At 39.2% G+C, this 20,091-nt stretch overlaps 1 protein-coding gene across 5 annotated transcripts in view; it reads right to left on the reverse strand.

Moving 5' to 3' along the window:
- The window catches only part of BTBD9 (BTB domain containing 9), a 157,350-nt gene that overhangs the window by 11,224 nt on the left and 126,035 nt on the right, over positions 1 to 20,091 (reverse strand). For all 5 annotated transcript variants that reach the window (XM_083732478.1, XM_083732476.1, XM_083732475.1 and 2 more), the window contains exon 10: positions 1,135 to 1,213. In XM_083732478.1, the coding sequence (XP_083588604.1) occupies positions 1,135 to 1,213 (79 nt within the window). The remainder of the gene's footprint in view (positions 1 to 1,134; positions 1,214 to 20,091) is intronic.

Genomic DNA, 20,091 nt, shown 5'->3' on the forward strand with positions numbered 1-20,091 from the left:
ACAGCCAAGAAGTGTAAAAAAAAGGTTTAGAAAATAGGAACATGTCACGAAGAGAATATAATGCAAGGATATAGGAAATATTTACTCTCCTGAGCAACTTTTGCATTCAGAGTTACCTATAGTTTCAGGTAACTCATACTAATCGATTAGTAGAGCCTGTGCAGTGTGATAGCTGGACTATATAATATTTTGACCAAGTAGATCAAAGTACAAACCCTAACTTAGCCAAAAACCTCACTGGATAACTTCAGATAACCACCTCTCACTTTATTCTAGGCATCTACCTGAACCTTAAGATCTTCTTCAGAAGCCATTCCGTGAGTGCTTCCACCAAATGAAATGAGCTAAATAAACAGCAGGGAGAGGGCCTTTTCAGTAGTGGCAGTTGCAGAGGGGGCATCACCACTTCATACATCCCCACTGGCTGGCAACCAGGATTTGGATTGCACCCTAAGTTAATAAATAAATAAGCTACCCCTGCCTGCCGCACTCTAAAGCAGGGGTGCACCACCTGTGGCCCTCCAGGTGTTGTTGGACTATACCTCCCATCATCCCTGATCACCGGCTATGCTGCTTGGGGCTGATGGGAGTTGTAGTCCAGAAACATCTGGAGGGCCACAGGTGGTGCACCCCTGCTTTAAAGGAATCACTAACTGGCTAGAATCTTTGTATTCAACACTGTGGGTTAAATTAGTCTCTCTCTCTCTCTCTCTCTCTCTCTCTCTCTCTCTCTCACACACACACACACACACACACACACACTTTTAAAGAAAATAAGGACTAATTGTGTTTTCCTCATTTATGGACCAATTGCAGTGCATTAGCATCATGTGATCATTTTTAGAAAGGTGCACAAAGTTCTAACTGTATCCTCAAGCAGCACTCAACAATGCACTAGTGAAGGCCAATGTAACACGGTAATGATAAATTTAAACACATGACTTCAAAGAAACAGTTATGGGCACCAATAAATTCCCCGTTTAGTGAGTTAGAGGACGTATTCTGTCATCTTTACGAAGCTATCCCAACAAAAGAACAACGTTAACCTTTGGCAGCCTTGAATACGGAAAACTGGGTGACGTTATACATCATCTTAGCATCAATCAGAGAGCAGACCTTCATCTATTATGTTACCTCATTAGCTGTGTTGTGAGTTCCAACAATTCTGATAAAAGATGCTGCTTGTCTGTCAAAAGTTATTACTTGCCAAGATCTGCAAGAGAAATCAGAAGCACAAAGAAAATTAACAATCACACTAACAGCACAATCATAACTTTGTTTACTACGTACCCTACTGAATTCAGTGGGGCTTACTCTTGGGACTGGTCATGTTGTTCAGAGGCCTGATTATCGTCTTCCAAAGCAACTTCTCTATTCCCAACTTAAGAATGGAAAGGAAAAAGCCAGTGGACAACAAAAGAGGTTTAAAGACACTTTCAAGGCAGATCTAAATAAAATGAAGTGTAAGCATGGTTAATTGGGAAACACTGGCCTGAGGGCGCTCCTATTGGAGAATAGCCTCTACCAAAGGTGTCATGGAATTGGAGGAGCATGAACTCAGGATGAAAGGGGAAAACGAGCTAAGAGGAAGGCACGTTTGGCAAATCCTCACTGTGAACAACTCCCACCCAGAAACCTATTTCTCCACTATAGAAGGATGTGTATATCCAGAATTGGCCTCCACAGTCACTTACAGACACATTGTTAACACCATATTCATGGAAGACAATCTTAGTCAGCTACGAGTGATTGCCAAAGAAGAAGAGAAGACTCCTGGGTAAGTGTGGTTAGGATTTCAGTGCATAGTCAAACTACGGAATGTGCTCCCACAAGATGCAATGATGCCAACAAAGAGAGGATTAGACAAATTTATGGAGGATAGGGCTAGCAGTTGCTGTGCTCCGCCTATATTGCCAGATACAGTATGCCTCTGAATACCAGTTGCTAGGAAACACAAATGGGGAAAGTGCTGTTGCTTCTGAGCTTGTTGGCCACTGTGAAAACAGGTTGTTGGACTAAATGGTCTGTGGCCTGATCCAGCAGGGCTCTCTTTATGTGCTTATCAGGACAGACGAAAGAAAATTGTTTGAGATGCGTGCTTTTTTTAATTCAAAGAGAAAAACAAAGCAATTAGGGCATTTCCCTTCTAATAGTGATTTAATTACATGTTTACATATTGATATTCAGTATGCTTTTTAATTTATTCAGTGTCTGAGTCACCTTTATATGGGATACTCAAGGAGACTTACAAACGTAAAAAAATACAAAAGAAGAAGGTAAAATCCTTAGAACAGTTTAAAAATTGAGCAATATGGCAGCACTTCATGCTACGTGACATTATTCTACAACTAGTAGGCTGGGACACAAGTGAGAAGCGCTTGACCTCAGTTGAGCCAGTGCCATCGCCACTTTCTTTTTATAGTTCTTTAACTTACAAAACAACAAAAGAAAAGAAACAAACTACCAGATTCAAAGGAGGACATGGAGTTTTGCTTCTCTAATACTTGTACTGCAGAGGCAATTTCAGAAAGTGCGCCTTTTCTTACCCCACAGAGAAGGCTGCACTTGTTGAAATTGGCACTTCTCTATAACTGCTAAAGAGGCAGGAGCCCTGCTGTCCTCCACTGTATCTGGTCATCTGAGAGGGACATTGTGGAAAATAATAAACAGGGCCCTATGTTGTGAGGCTCCAGAAACATCTGGCTGGCTGCTAGGAAGCAGGATGCTATACTAGATGGATTTTTATCTGGTCCAAAACTCAATGCTTTAAGATTTTTGTACAGTTTTTAAAGGAAGGGAGGAAAACTGTAGTTTAAGTGGATTACAGTATGCTTTAGTTTTAATAATTAATTTTATTTGTATGCACCTTTCCATAGTTAAAACCATACTCAATACGGCTTACAACATGAAAAGATGTGCATAATTACAAACATAACAAAAGTAGTCATAAATAATAAAATTCATCAAAAAGTAAACAACCAAACTGAACATTTCCCACATAAATCTAAAAATATATAAAAATAAATATACAAAAAATTAATACCAACAACAATCCTTCTCCCAAGTGTAATTTCTTACACTATAAAAGGGCCACATTATTTCTAACGCTGTGCCGTATCTGTAGGTCATATGTAAGCAAGGCAAAGGGACGCGGGTGGTGCTGTGGGTAAAACTAGGACTTGCCGATCGCATGGTCGGCGGTTCAAATCCCCGCGGCGGGGTGAGCTCCCGTCGTTGAGTCCCAGCTCCTGCCCACCTAGCAGTTCGAAAGCACCCTTAAAAGTACAAGTAGATAATTAGGTACTGCTTTATAGCTGGAAGGTAAACAGCGTTTCCGTGTGCTGCGCTGGTGCAGGATCGCCAGAGCAGCTTCGTCACGCTGGCCACATGATCCGGAGGTGTCCTCGGACAGCGCTGGCCCCCGGCCTCTTAAGTGAGATGGGCACACAACCCTAGAGTCGGACACGACTGGCCCGTATGGGCAGGGGTACCTTTACCTTAAGCAAGACAATTTGATGACCCATTTATTATCACCAAACAGGACACAGAAATAAAATCTGGATGTCTTCATATAACAGCATTCCTTCATTTCTTTGGACTAATGCTTTATCAGATTAGTGTTTTTCCCTCTTGAACTCGACTTGAACATCAGATTTAAAAAAGCACCAAACTGACCTCTTACAAACTAGATTACAGCAACAAAGAATAAAAGAAACGATTAAAAAAACACCCAGGTAAGATGACCTTCTGGATAAGGGGTTAAAAATTCAGATTACATCACAAAAGCATTTAGAATAGCCTTGTATACTATAAATTAGCAGAAAGGAAAGCACCAGAACAACACCTGTCTATTACAATTGCTGTATAATTTGAGCAGAAGTATCGACCTGTTACAGAGCTTAAATAATGTTTTAGTTGATCCAGGTGAACTTGTTCCATTAGTTGAGCATCACTCTTTACTCATTTAAATCAATTCTTATGGGCTGCATTGAATGATGGCTCTGCCTTAGCAGAAAGTGCTTACAGTCACACAAGTCAGCAGCACCTGGTTTCTGCCCATCCTCTCTATTTACTGCAGTCCTCTTTGCTGTGCCCCTTTCTGCTCTGGAGGGTCCCACAACCCTCCCAAGTAGCTGAGCTTTTATGAGTAGAAGGGTCAACAAACACTGCACAAATGGAAGAGCTTTCCACAAAGGCACAGCTTCCCTGCATATAACCCAATGCAATCCACCTCATTCTAAAGTTATTTACACCAGCTTTAAGAAGACATTCTCCGGTAATTTTGGTAGTCTTACTGCTTTTTTAGGTAAGACTTGAGCAGGTTTGCTAGAGAAGCATCTGAGAATATGGCATTTTCTCTGCAAAAAAAATGTAGAAACAGCTGCTAATTTAAAAAGCCTAACTTGCAAGTGACTTTTCTGATATGGTTACTGCCACAGTCTTGTTTTCCTGCATTAGTTTCCATTGCTTGCACAAAAAAGCCATGTTAATTCAGGGGTCCCTAAGACACAAATAAGACTGTGCCCATTGGCTCTGACTAAGAGAGTTTTAGCTTTCATTGCAGATCTCCACCCATGAAGAGAATAAGCAATGAAGGCTGTCATCTGTCATATTAAGTGAAGACTTGAATGTGTCAGCAGAAGGATACAACTGACATTAAGAGGCTTTGATCAAATGGAGTATCTTTACTGAATATCGCAATGATAACCCTTTAGAAGTTTGCCTCCTGCAGTTGACCTTACAACTGCCTCCATCATTTGATGAGGAACACTGCAATCTTCTTCTGAATCTTGCATATGTCATGGCAACGAATGCAAGGCTGTGATTTTGAGGACAAGGATGCAAATTTTACTATGGGATTATATTGATTGTGTATTTGCTATACACAATATCTATAAGACACCCGCACACACTCCAGAAGTATTTACTCGTATTGCTTTTGGACTAGGAGATTATAACTTCTAACTGGGAGACTGGAAAATTCAGACAACTGACATCTAGCATTCAGGGACCAGTTGTGAGCTCTGGTGAGGCCTGATGAATTGAATTCAACAGGAAATGTTACAAATAAAAGATGGAACATTCTCCTAACTTTAAGAGTTTCTGCTCTGTGCTACTTTGGTCCAGGAATATTCATTAACAATTAGAAATAGTTGCTGGACTTAGTAAAAGCAATCTGATAGATAATAACAGATTATTATAACCTGCAACAGGTCCAAGGAAAATACATAGCAAGTTAAGGGTGGGGAGAAATCAAACATACTTCCACAGGTTCTAACAAGTAGCTTTGTTACCATGGCTTACCATTCACACAGTACTCTGCTGAAATTGCCCCTGGAAGCTGTTAAGTGGATATTTTCTCACTCCAGCATCACAACATGAATTACTGCTAGAAAACGAACCCAATTTTCTTGCGGCAGTAATTTTTTATTTTTAGTAATGCCAAGAAATCTCAGCAAGGACCATTGGCCCTCCTGAGTAAGAGGATATAAATGAATGGAAGACTAAGAAAGAAATATAGCACTGATACATATACACAAAAACACAGGCATTATAATTTGGGGGGGGGAGAATATAATCATTGCTTCCAGCTGAGGCTTACATCTTGAAGAAAAGGCCTGGTACCAGCAGCCTATACTTAGGCTTGCATGAGGGTCCTCAAGCTGAAAGGCAACAGTGCATGCTGCTTGGCCAGCAAAGTCCCCTGGTGCCACAGCTTCATCTCTTAAAAGAAATTAGCCTTGTTATAGCCCTAGGGGTCTTATTTAATACTCCATATCTCACCTCAGCCATCCCCTCCCAACTTTCTCGTTCTGCCTGAGTCCCCCAAGGAGAGCTGTAATTGATGATTAGCATTCCAAAGCCATGCTTGCATCCTGTGAGCCCGTCATATTTAATTACATTTTAACTATATTCGTCTTCAATAATAGCCTGAACATAATTTAGATAATTATCTCACGCTCTCTCATTCTCAGAGTCTGTCTGTTCCAGAGCTTCCTGCGACGAATATTGCTTTCTCTGCTCAAACACATAAACAGACTCTTGGGCTAAGTACTTTCATCTTTCCAACAGCAACAGCTGTCACTAAGAAACTCAGTAGCTTTGAGCATCCCACAGTCAATTCAAAGACAAGTTTTCATCCTTCTTCTTGCTCCTTTATTTTGGAGGCAGAGGGAAGGGAAAATACATTATTATCCAGGATACAAATTGCCTATATTACAGGCACCCCCCTCCCACTTACACATGGGTTCTGTTCCTGGTGCCCACACAGGAGCTGAAATCGTGTAAAATGGGGAGCAACCTCTAAAAAGCCTCTAAATGCTCATTTTGTCCTGCTCTCCAATCCCCCCCCCCCACTCAACTCTCCCTTCAACCAGAGTTGAAGCGCTGGGGCCAGTAGGAGGATGAAGGATGTACAGGAAAGCACTTGGTACTGCTGGGCTATCCCACACATCAGCTCTTACGCAGGGAGGCTGAGCAGCCGAAACAAAACCCCATTGCACCTCCAGTGTCTTAGGGGCTTCCTCTGCCCTCACTGATGTCCTCCTCAGCCCCAAGGAATCTTCAGGTCTCTCCTGCCACTTCCTGGTATGATTCCATTTACTTATTTCTTGGCACTGCAGGTGCATAGAACACACATAATGGGGGGGGGGGATGCCTGTATAATGTTCTACTTTTCTTCCATCCTTAAAGTAATAGCCATTGTTAGAACATGTCTTTGTCTACATCTGTACAGTTAACACATATGTATATCAAATGTTATCTGTTAGGTCCTTGGTGTACCATGGCAAAAAACTGGATTTTCTAAGTGTGGGGAATGGCAACAAGACAATAAACTAGAGTTTAAAGCAATCAAATACACAATATATTACAAAAATAAGATTCAGCTCATAGGCGGCATTCAGATTAGACTGACAACTATATGTTGTCTATAGGAGGCTATAGGCGGCAGGAGATCAGGGGCAATAGCATGAGAAGTGGGGGGGGAGAATCAATGTGTGGGTGGTGTAGAAAGGTTGATAACATATAATTCGATGGGAGGAAATAGATGCCAGTTAGACATGTGGGGTTAAGGAGAAGGGAGTCAAATGTAAACAACACATTGCTTGAATTGGTGTGAGGAATCTTACTTGGAGAGTTAGAGAAGCAAGTACCTAAACAAAATGAGAGGGCAAAAGGTGATGATGCACAAAATCTGAAATGGCAAATAGGAGGTAGAAGCGTGGACCAACCTGTAGGGATTGCGGCAGGAGATGTGTGTGCTGTGTGCTAGAAATTGTATGCCAGCTGCCGAACTTGAAATGGTGAGGCAACCAGGTGGAGGAAGGGATGAGCAGCTAGCAGAAAGGGCTAGAGGCCTTGCTTTTCTGGGTGTTCCTGTATACAATGGTGCCCCGGGTTACCTATGCTTCAGGCTACATACGTTTCAGATTACAGACTTCGCTAACCCAGAAATAGTACCTCGGGTTAAGAACTTTGCTTCAGGATGAGAACAGAAATTGTGCTCCAGCGGCGCGGCGGCAGCAGGAGGCCCCATTAGCTAAAGTGGTGCTTCAGGTTAAGAACAGTTTCAGATTATGAACGGACCTCTGGAATGAATTAAGTTCTTAACCCGAGGTACCACTGTAATAGCTTTTTTTACCATTTCCCCAATTCTGCCCCACCACTACTGAGAATACTTGCAGTTGGGAAGTTCTCAAGAGTGGTTGGCAGCCACAGTGGAGAATTCAGCATCCCAGAAATTAGATAAATGCTTGAGAAAGTTATCTCCCAAAGTAACAAACAGAAGCTCATGAACTGAATTTGGTTCTCATATAAGAAAATAATACATTTATCTTGATTATTTGAAAACAACCAAAACTCTGAGTTCACATGGGAGGGGGTGGAATAATTGCTCTGGAAAACTGAAATAATGTAATTTGTGCTATAGCTATGGCGAGGGAGGGGAGCATTATCACAGCTGCTATAGTGACAGTCGAAGTACATCCACAAACCCTCGTATGAGAACAGCATCTGGGGAAAAACTAAAGCCACAGAAGATACATGAGTTTAAAACATGAAACACTGATACATGCAAGATATTGTCACTTACAATTTTATAATTAGGCATTATTTATAATCTTTATGATAAATAAATATGAATTAGATACTAACTGCTATACTTCATTCAAATTAAGTTAAAATAGTGTTGCTGAGTTATTGTATTTATAATGATTATATTCCACTGGATCATAATTATATTCTCATTGTGGTGTATTTGATTATTAACCTGGCATGCCATGGGAGTTGAGCTGGTGACAAGGATTGGTATTTTCTATGTAAAGGTAAAGGTACCCCTGACCATTAGGTCCAGTCGCGGACGACTCTGGGGTTGCGCGCTCATCTCGCTCTACAGTGGCACCTCGGGTTATATACGCTTCAGGTTACAGATTCTGTTAACCCAGAAATATTACCTTGGGTTAAGAACTTTGCTTCAGGATGAGAACAGAAATCGTGCAGCAGCGGCGCGGCAGCAGCGGGAGGCCCCATTAACTAAAGTGGTGCTTCAGGTTAAGAACAGTTTCAGGTTAAGAACGAACCTCTGGAACGAATTAAGTACTTAATCCGAGGTACCACTGTATAGGCCGAGGGAGCTGGTGTTTGTCCACACACAGCTTCCAGGTCATGTGGCCAGCATGACTAAGCCACTTCTGGGTACTAATCTATAATTAATCTGATTAAGGAAATATGAAGATGAGATGACACTGGATAACTTATGGGTTTGATCAGGCTTTTAAATAAATAAACAAATAAATAATGTAACATAAAATACTGAAATGAATCTTTCTTTTTGATGTATGTGTGGATTAATTTAATTATTGTTCTCACTGATTACAGATCAAGATGATAATATATAATCCAGATATGTGTTTTTATATATAAGCACACATACACATATATCTACATATACAGAAAGATAACAGTTACAGATAGGTAGCCGTGTTGGTCTGCCACAGTCAAAACAAAAAAAATTCCTTCCAGTAGCACCTTATGGTCAACAGACCCTGGACACCTTCCACCAGAAATTCAATGATTTTCACCCCACAATCAACCTAACAATGAATCAATCTATGCAAGAAATACATTTTTTGGACACTACTATAAAAATACAGGATGGGCGCATAGACACCACCTTATACCGTAAACCAACTGACCGACAAACATATCTACATGCCTCTAGCTACCATCCCAAACATACCAAACAGTCCATTGTATATAGCCAGGCACTACGTTACTGCTGCATCTGTTCCAATTCTACAGACAGAGACTCTCACCTAAGAGATCTACAGCAAACCTTTTTAGAACTAAAATACCCAGCAGATGAAACAGATGGTATCTGAAGAAGTGTGCATGCACACGAAAGCTCATACCAAGAACTGACTTAGTTGGTCTTTAAGGTGCTACTGGAAGGAATTTTTTTTGTTTTGACTATGGCAGACCAACACGGCTACCTATCTGTAACCAGCAGATGAAGTTAGACAACAGATCAACAGAGCCAGACTGATACCCAGAGAGAACTTGCTGCAAGACAGACCCAAAAAAGAAAATAACAGAACACCTCTAGTCATCACATACAGCTCCCAAGTTAAAACAGTACAACGCATCATCAGAGATCTACAACCTCTCCTGGACAATGACAGTTCTCTTTCTCAAGCTCTGGGAGGAAGACCTTTCATTGCCTACAGACAGCCACCCAATCTTAAACAACTCCTAACCCACAATAATACTACAACCAGACCTAACACGGACACTGGCACCAGAGCCTGCAATAAACCCAGATGCCAACTTTGCTGCCACATACACCCGGACAACACCATTACTGGCCCCAACAACATCACACATACCATCTCGGGACTATTTAATTGCTCATCGTCTAACATTGTGTATGCCATCAAATGCCAACAGTGTCCTTCAGCTCTCTATATTGGACAAACAGGCCAGACCTTACGCCAAAGAATAAACGGACATAAATCGGACATCAGGAATCACAAGACAGAGAAACCAGTAGGAGAACACTTCAATCTCCCAGGACATTCTATACAAGATCTCAAAGTAGCTGTTTTACTACAAAGGAATTTCAGAAATAGACTGGAAAGAGAAGCTGCTGAATTGCAACTTATCACCAAACTTAAAACCATGGAGAGACCTGGTCTGAACAAAGACCTTGGATTCTTATCTCATTATTCATGACAAAGCCATTTTTCACCTTCTCACCCCTTGCTTTTTCCTGTAAGACCTATTGCAGTCGTTAAGAGTCGTCAACAGGCTCATCACAGCTATCTGCCAATCACCCATTCCCACCACCCTTCTGAGTAATACCCCTCCCCACCTTCTCACTATATAGAAGGGTCTGGAAACTTCTGTTTCAGTGTTCTGAAGAAGTGTGCATGCACACGAAAGCTCATACCAAGAACTAACTTAGTTGGTCTTTAAGGTGCTACTGGAAGAAAGATAACATATTTTTTTTACAAGAGCTCCGTACATGATCAGTCCATTTTTTAAAAACAACAACAATTTTTTAGGATTTCCTAAAATTTATTTATTTATATTAGATTTATATAGCAATGATTTTAGCAAATACTAGCAAATAATTCTCTATAGCAAGATTACTTTGTTTGACACACCTGTAAGGTAACAGCTTAAAAGCATATGGGAGGGTTGGGGGAGAGCAATTACCACATTTTAAGTAATATGAAAAAGGATGGATGCAAAGCTGTCTTTCAATGAACAGAAAGGCTCCACTCATTTGTAAAATAGACAAATAATACAGTGGAGGCTATTCCCTCTTCTGCCCACTGGTAATTCCCAACACTGTTCTGGAGGATTCCATAACCTCTGGAGCAGGTTTTAGGGGGCACAGGAAATTGGTGGGTGAGCTGGTGAAAACTGCCACTTCCCTCCACTCATAAATAATGTGGCTCCAAACCATTTCCACTAAAACGAGGGAGAGGGCAGTAAGACCATTAAGTTTAGGGTATAAAATTACCTAACTGCACCACTGGATGACAGTCAAACCATATATTTTGGAAAGCAGCCGGAATACATATATTGATCTCCCTTTTGAGCTGTTAAGAGAAACTGGAAAATGTTGTCTAATGGGAACATAAATATACATTTTATTGATGTGACAATGAACTAATATGACTCCCTGTACTAATTAAAAATACAGAACAGAAGATCATAAATGATAATAAAGGTAACTAAAGATGCATAATCAGTGTTCTGAAGAAAATGTAATATGAACAAGCATCTCACATTGTTAGAGGTGTTATACTTACATGACTGGCTTATGCATCAATTATTAAGATAGTTGCTTAACAAAAACAAAAACCTAAAGAGAAATATTCAGTTCCCAAATGACTCCAAGTGTTAAACATGCCAACAACTGTGGCATTCCAATAAATGTTACTTCTTCCGTCTCTGGCAATGAAACCAGCATAGCAAAATCTCTGCCTATATATTCTCGGAGGAGTTAGCAATTAGTCTTTCTTGGACTAATTTATTTTTAATACATTTCTATCAGATTCATGCATGGAAGCGGCTGTTTCTCTTTAAAATACTCAGAACAACATAGGGAAGTAATTTACTTAAAATGAAAGAACAAATAGGCAGCTAAATAATTACAGCTGAGGTATCTGTTCACCTAGGCATTTACTATGCATTTGTGTAGCAAATAATATCATGGTCTGTGGAGATCTTGATGTTACCCTGGGCCCTAGTTTTTAAAGGTTTTCAATGAGAAATGTCTGCTTAGAAACTTGAACTCTTGCTAGATACAGACAAAAATATTCAATGTCAGATTCCCGACTATCAATCAGGTACTGATTAATGTATTTTTATACAGCATCATTAAAATATATGGAACTTTAAAACATAAATAAAACAAACCAATCACTGTCCCAAGTGTCTAACATTGGGGAAGATAAGAGAGGGAGGAAAGGGTAAGTTTAGATTTCATTGCATTTATTTATTTGATTATCCACTTTGTAAACTGACCTGCATCACATCAGTGTGATCCCAGGCCATTTTCCAATGATGAACAAAATCCAATGATACATAAAATTAAAAACAACCCTATTAATATAAGCAAACAACAGAACAGCAGCAGCAGCAGCAGAACAATAAAGCCCCAAAGTGGTTAATAATCTGATCCAGCTGGCAATGAGGGGGAAAGCAAAGACTTTCAGAAAAGGGAAGCTTGGGCAGAGAGCACTGCAGGCAAATAAATTGGGCTCCCTTTTCCTTCAGGCCTTCATGGAATCATAGAACTGTAGAGCTGGAAGGGACTTCAAGGGCAATCCAGTCCAACCCCCAGCAATGCATGAATCCTGTCCCTCGGTGGGCTTGAACCACCAACCTTTTGGTTAACAGCCAGACACACTGATCTGTTCAGAACTTGCAATGCACCAAGCCAGAGAGAGGAAGACCACCAGCCAGGGATTGTGCTCCATCAGGGGCTTGCTTCTAAGGCAAGCAGAAAAACAGGAGCCCATGCTGGGCCACTGCACCTAACAGTGTTTGGTTTAGTGAGTCAAAGGTTGTGTGGGTGTAACTTTAACTTTTGTCTAAGTTGTTGTGCTAATGTTTTACAGAAGAAAAACTCTTACAGAAACGCTCCCTCTTTAATTCCTGCATCTCCCATCTCCTCATAAGATATCTCTCATAATTTGCACATGGATTCAAAGCTAAATGTTTACATTTTTGTAAAAAGAGGGAACCTACAATCATCAATAACGTACTTTTTTGTGTGAAACTGCCACAAAGTTTTATGGCGCATGATTTACAACAGAAATAAAACGTGGAACTGATAGTGCATATTTATTACAACGGAAAATCCAACATAAAAGATTTAATGAAGTCTATACTGACTTCCCTGGCATTTTTTAGAAAGCTGCTCATGTAATAATAATGATGACACCATTTTAAAATGGTGTTTTGATTAATTCAGGAAAGAGAAAAATGTGTAAAACACAAAACTCATAATGAACAAAATTTATACACCCAAATATCAGGACCTTTTGATACTAAATGTTTTACAATTATAACTTGGACCTTTGAAATTGGGAGCATCTTGGAAAAACCATGGTTTTACACAAACATAAATACATGTATGAAATCTTAAATAAATTTAATAATGTAACCCTGGAAATAATACAATTCATCACATTTTCTGCCACAAGAACTCAAACAAATCAATTATCTGAGCATATATGCAAATACAAATACAGTGGTACCTCAGGTTACATATGCTTCAGGTTACATGCGCTTCAGGTTACAGACTCCGCTAACCCATAAATAGTGCTTCAGGTTAAGAACTTTGCTTCAGGTTGAGAACAGAAATCGTGCTCTGGCGGCGTGGTGGCAGCAGGAGGTCCCATTAGCTAAAGTGGTGCTTCAGGTTAAGAACAGTTTCAGGTTAAGAATGAACCTCTGGAACGAATTAAGTACTTAACCCGAGGTACCACTGTACAGCAGTATAAAATAGTCATCCACCTTGTGCTTCAGTTGAGTCTCTTTCCTGAGAGTAAGCCATTGTGAAGAAACTGGAGCTTACTTCCATGTACAGGATTGTGTGGTAAAACTAAACTAATTGCTCAGACTAAGTAACTGGTTTCAAATTTTGCAGGTTTAGAGGGGGCAGTACCCTCCCACCCTTTGACCAGTTTCCATGTCTGTGGTCTGCTGAGAATGACATCATGCATGTCAAGTCAGAACAGTGAGAGAACTGTTATGGCAGCTCTCCTTCAGAGGCTCAATGATGCTCATGTCAAGTTATCTTCTGAAAGTGATCTGTTTTAATACACCATGTATTACTGTATTTTGATGCCATTACCCTATTAGAGGCAGATGGGGCGCGTCAACCTGGGAAGGTAGCTGATCTTGGAGAAAGCAAACTCTGATCCTAAACCTCTGCTGCCTTGTGGGATCTCTTCATGAGAAGAAAAGGCTAAGGCAGTGGTTTTTTTTCAAAGGGCCAAATTTGATGAAGTGAAGGACCATGAGGGCCGACCAAAGGGACAACCATAGTTGTTGACCTTTTTTTAGGGTTGAAGTTGTTGAGGTTTTTTTTTAGGATTTTAACCCAGGAAATAAACTGCCACAGAAGCCAGATTAAACCAACCGGCAGACCGGATTAGGCCCCTAAAATGGACTTTGGACATGCCTGGGCTAAGGAGTAAACCCTACACAAATCCAGAGTGGAATCCCTAAGAAAGCTGGACGGCACCTTATATGCCTCCTTCCAGCAAAGATGGCACCAAACGTATTGCCCTGCTTTCCTTTGAGCCACATCAGCGAGGCCAAGAGCAGAGTCTTGTCACCTGGGCAGACCAGGACCTCTATATACACACCCCAGAGAGGTCACTTCACTTTTGGAAGTGCACTCCATTGTCTCTTGAGACAGACAAATGCTGCTGCCGCCAACAACAACACTATTGGCCTTTGAGGATAAGCCAGGTAGAAATATAAATACTGAACCATGTTGCTTTTTAGTCTTTCGTTAACTTGTTGCTCATTTCCCCTCATGCAGCCAGCAAAAAAAAAAAAAGTAAAAAAAAATATTAGGGAGAGTTCTTCCTCATTTATCTGCAACTAGGGTAAGTAACACACGATTGTTATAAATCTAGCCCAAGTGATCTCCACTACAATTAAAACAAAAGATATAGTTGCCACAAAATGAGCTGACTGACAGCATTTTAGATGGACCTACCCCACCCTTTTAATCAGTCTCCTTTGTTGTTTTGCCAGGCTACATGTTATTTATCAATACTTTCTTTTACATTCCCTTGGGGTGCTATTCCATAGCCTGGCCATAAAAACTTCACAGTGAGAGCAACTGCCCCTCCATTACTGTTGGTAGCATCTAATTGATATGTCAAACCACTAAGGAATGCAGTAAATTGTAGCACCGCCTCCAAATGGAAAATAAACAAGTCAAAAGATAAACAAGCACCTGAATTTTGCAAAATGTGTAACACTGTAGTTTGTTAATGATTCATACCCAAGCACTGGTTAACCTAAACTTAGGAAAGACGACAACTCAGTTTATGATACAATTTTCATCAAGACTGAACGGCACAAATGGTGACCCGAGGAAGCATTCTTGGGACTGCACCAGAGCCCTGAACATTTCTTCCCATAACTTCATACAACCTTAGTTTAACATCTTTTTTATGCCCACACAGGTATGTCTGGTGGTATGTCACATATGTTTGGGTTAAATATATGAACACGACACCTTATGTTCACCAAACCTATGTGCTTATGTGCTGACATAACAAATCTTGGGGCTACTGCAGCTACTAAAAAGCTTTTGGTCCCTAAATAAACCTCCCTTCTCTTACACAACTATCCCCACCCCCCTTTCCAAGGGGCACAAATGATTGTCACCTTGCTCATTCTATCCCCTCAGCAACCCTGTGAAGACAGTGTGAGGCACCAAAATTACACATAGTGAATACTAACTAGTTTGGAGAATTCAAAATGGTTTTGAAATTGGCTCAAACTGTGTTAATCATGGAAAACAGAAAGTGTGGATATAATTATTTGAAGGCATTCCTGTTTGTCCAGGCCTTTGATGGCTTATAGATAACACTGAAATTAGTAAATGTGAGAGTATCTGCTTTTAGATGTTTCCAGATGTTCTAAATGTTTTAGATATATTTAAATCATCTAAAAACCATTTAAAACTGTTTCATTTTCATTTTATTTTAAACTGTATTGTTTTTCCATTGAAAGGGAAATACATACATGGGAGGGCACAGAATGTAGGGGGCGAATGTGCAGTCCTTACAGTAGACTACAACTTCCCTCAGCCCCAGCCAGCATTGGCACTAAGCTGAGGAAGGAAGGCCTAACAGATGCGAATGCGAAAGCACTTTGAGGATGTCACCACACCCCGATGTAGAAACTTTTCCCCATTTTGGAAGAGGCTGTAGTTCGAATATACAATTTTCTGAACCGCAATAAAAAGGATATACATTGAACTGGAAGGCTATGGATAAAGGGGAAAAAATGATTTAGAGTCCAAGGTATGAGAAAAGATTAAAAACTAAATAGTGCCTTCAATTTGTTAAGCTGGTGGGAGGAACAGGATGAATGTCTATAAGTTCAATATTTCAAGAGTGTGAATTCAAAAGGGAAGAGGGACTGCTGGAGATGCAAAGGAAAATAGTGAACTGCAATAAGGTGAAGGGGGAAAATCTACTAATGACAGCTATCTTTTAAATTATGGAATAGTTTCCCACGGGAAGTAGTGAAAGCCATATCGTCTGAGACATATGAAACTGGACTGACAATAAAACTCTAGAAAATATACTGTAAGGAATAATCTCAGAATAAACCCACAGGGAAAAGTTGAAGACCTAATAATTCTTTTACTTCTCTGATTTCTATGATTCATGTATTTAATTTGTCCTGGTAAAACCTACCTAGAATGAATCAATAGTTTAATATTGTGTAAGTTTTACTACATTTTGCCAGACAGGTGGATGGTGGTAGGAAAGCCGCGGAAATTACACAACAGCAGTTAGTAAAACAGAGTGCAAATAATGTCCTAATTAGAACAAATACTGTTTAATGAAATGCAAGGCCTTGCCTAAAAGATTTCAGAGCTTTCATTTGATATTGAGGACAGACTTTGAATGAAAAATCTACCTAGCATTTGCTCTTTGGACAGCTGCTGCTAAAAATGATGTTAAATAAAATGTAACCATTACCATAACATTTAACATCCAACATTCACATTTGAACACCGCCTCCAATAAACTGAAAGGTAGCCCTACTGGATTGTTAATATGTGGAGCTGATTTTTGAGAAAAGAAGGTACACTCTTTGGAACGAAGTCCTAATAGATGCTGATGAAATTCAAAGATGTATAATTAAAGATGCCCTACTCATATTATGCTACTTCTGTCCAATTCCATACAGAAGTTCTTCCACAGTCAGATAAATGAATTATGTCTCTACTCTAACTTTCAGGTACTATTCTGGTGGCTGGCTCATTTTGCTTTACAAAAGGGGGTCAGGGTTTTTTCCATGCTGACATTGGGATAAAAGGTTTCAGCTTTTGAAATTATGGGGATGATACCTAACTTTGAAGGTAATTGTTATTCTGAAAAATTGGGTCATTTCAGATTTAATGCACATAAATGAATCCCATTGTTCATGCATTTCCTTGCATGCTCTGTATGATGATAATTGGTTTAGAGAATGGTTTAGAGAAACCATTGTATGGATTAGACCAGTTCCTGAAGAATATGGTTACTAAGTATGATGGTTATGCATTTCATTCAGCATAAGAGGCACTATGCTGGAGGACATGATTGGGAGAGTGCTATTGTGCTTACGTTCTGCTTCCAGTCAACCACCGTGAGAGTAGAATGCTTGAATAGATGGGCCTTTGGTCTGATTCATCAAGGGTCATCTTGTTTTCCTGGTTGCTGCTACATCTGAACTGTCAAACTTTGACTGCATGTGTCCTATATAAACCAGGAGCATGCAAGCGAACGATTCATTCATGGGCTTGGCCTTTCATCCTGAACTGACTGCATGGGATCAGAGCATATGAGCATCAGAGCATATCAATCAATTAAATGGATATAGCTATTGATTGTAAAAAGCACAGGTATGTTGTAGTATTAAGTAGAATGAAATGAAGGTGAGTTGAACGTTAAGGAAATTGAAGAACTACGAATGCAGATCTTCTCTGTAGTGAACTGTTCCCCCAAAAAGTGTCTTCCTCTTCACTTCTAAGAACAGAAAATACCCTTTGGGAGTATATGGTTTAACTGAGTGTTTTTTAATGTAGGAAGAGAGAATTTAAGTGTGCCTGTCCCTTGAGCCTGGAAGATGGATGATTTGCTGTACTTGAATTTATTTCATGCACATTTCTCTAATTTTCTACCACTGAGGAAGACTAGCAAGCTGAAATGCATCCAGCAATTGAGGCTTTGATGAGAGAGTTCTACAGTGACAATTCTGCTTACCGGTACATGTTAAAATAATAAATGTGTAGCTTGCCATTTCTGCATCAGTAGAGTTCTGAGTTGACAGCCTTAATCTATCTTAGTCTGACATATAACAATTTACAACATTGTATTTTATATGTATTTAACTTTTTAAAGAATATTTTTAAGGGTGTATTTTGATTTTTAAAAAGACACACACATTCTCTGCATTTTATGTTCTGTGTATAGTGCATGGTTTTTGTTGTTGTTAAGAACTTATTTACCTGGTATTGGCAAAAATATTTAGAACATTTAAGTGATGACACATGCATTTTCCACTCATTTTTTGCTCAGAACTATGTAGTAGTCTGTGCAGTCTATGGGAATAATACAATCTCAGGTAACTGTTAGAATATTTTTATATATATAAGCTGGCAAAAATAAACTGATTACAGTAAAATATATTTTTTATTACCTTTGGATTCTTAATGTATTGAGATGTTCAAATATCATGGATGGTGCTGATGAGAAAGTTGATCGAGAATATAACGTACTTACTTCTGATTAGAAAGTTTGTTTTAAAAGTTTGGGTATTTATTATGCATTTTTGAAAAGCCATAAAATAAATAAAGCGTGCTTACTCATGATTGAGGAAAACAGAAATTGGTCTTTGGAAAGTCTCAAAATATGGATTTAAAATTCCTGACCATTTGAACAATGTATTCAGATTCCTTATTATTGGTCTAATTTATTCCCTACCTTTATGAAAATTGCTCATCTCTGTGAAATGTTAAACAGGCAAGTAAAACCAAAAGCTTCACTTAGCTCAAATAATAATAATAATAATAATAATAATAATAATAATAATAATAATTCTTTATGTTTGCAGAGATGAGCAATTTCCCATGAAACCAGCTCCAGGGCTGCGCCCATTTGCATGGAGCCATGAAAGATTATTATATTTTTTTATAATGACATATTTGAAGTGAGACCAAAAAACCTCAATTCCCTCCAAGTATATATCTTAATATACTTTAATAAACTATATGCCTTTACATTATAGAAAACTCCCTAAAATATGTCATTTCTTTTATAGTTTTACAGACTTGGTTGAACATCCATTGTCCTAATGGTCTTGCATCTCTTTACTTGAGTTCTATGTATGTAGGAATTGATGCCTCTAAGTTATGCATGTTAATAATTTATTCCTAGTGAAGGAAGTTGTATGAAATTAGATTCTCATGCAACCTTAACAATGACAGTTGCTTTTAAAATGCCTATAAAAGTTGAGGAAAGGTACTATAGTCAGACATACTAAATACAGGTATTACACCACTCAGAAAAACATTTTAACATTTGGGACCTCACTATGGGTATTCAGGTTCACAAACCCTATAATTTACATTGGTTAACATTTATAAATATCAAAAGAACAAACAGAAGATAAAAGGTTTTCAAAGAGATCACCTAATGTTGCAAATGTAAAGCGTCAATTACTCCTCTAGATGGATGTTTCAACTACAGTTTGTGGGATCTTTTAATTTTCTACAGGTGACATTTAGTAGCAAGAAGTACCACAAAACTAAATAATAAAAAGCAATTTGGTTGACTTTTGAAGCAAAGCTGTCTGTTTTTTTTTAAAGAGTACAAATGCTAACCTTTCACAAGTGTAACTATGCATTTAATTGGGCACCCACATTTAGTCAAAAGATCTGCTTGCTTAATTATGATTTATTGAAGGAGCTTTCATTGTAATGGTCATCACTTATAAACAAAATTACTGGAGGGGGACAAATGAACATGAAAACCATGCATTGTGCTGATATTTAAAATAAAATTAAATGAGAAAAATCAGCTTCACTAAAAAGACATCAATTCCAGAGATCTAAGACAGGGTTGCTTTTCTTACATAGATGTAAAAAGATTAGGAACCTGCTAGTAACTGTAGCTTTAAAGTGTGCACACACATGGCAATATATATCTGCTTCCATTTTCACATGTAATATGCAATATGTACATAGGTTTTCTACATCTAGTGAATACCCACATCAGAAGATCAATCCCTTATCCCAGCTACTTCTTGGGCATGAGAATCTATGGATGC

This window comes from Podarcis gaigeae (assembly GCF_964106915.1).
Source record: "Podarcis gaigeae genome assembly, chromosome: 3".
NCBI classification, from domain to species: Eukaryota; Metazoa; Chordata; class Lepidosauria; order Squamata; family Lacertidae; genus Podarcis; species Podarcis gaigeae.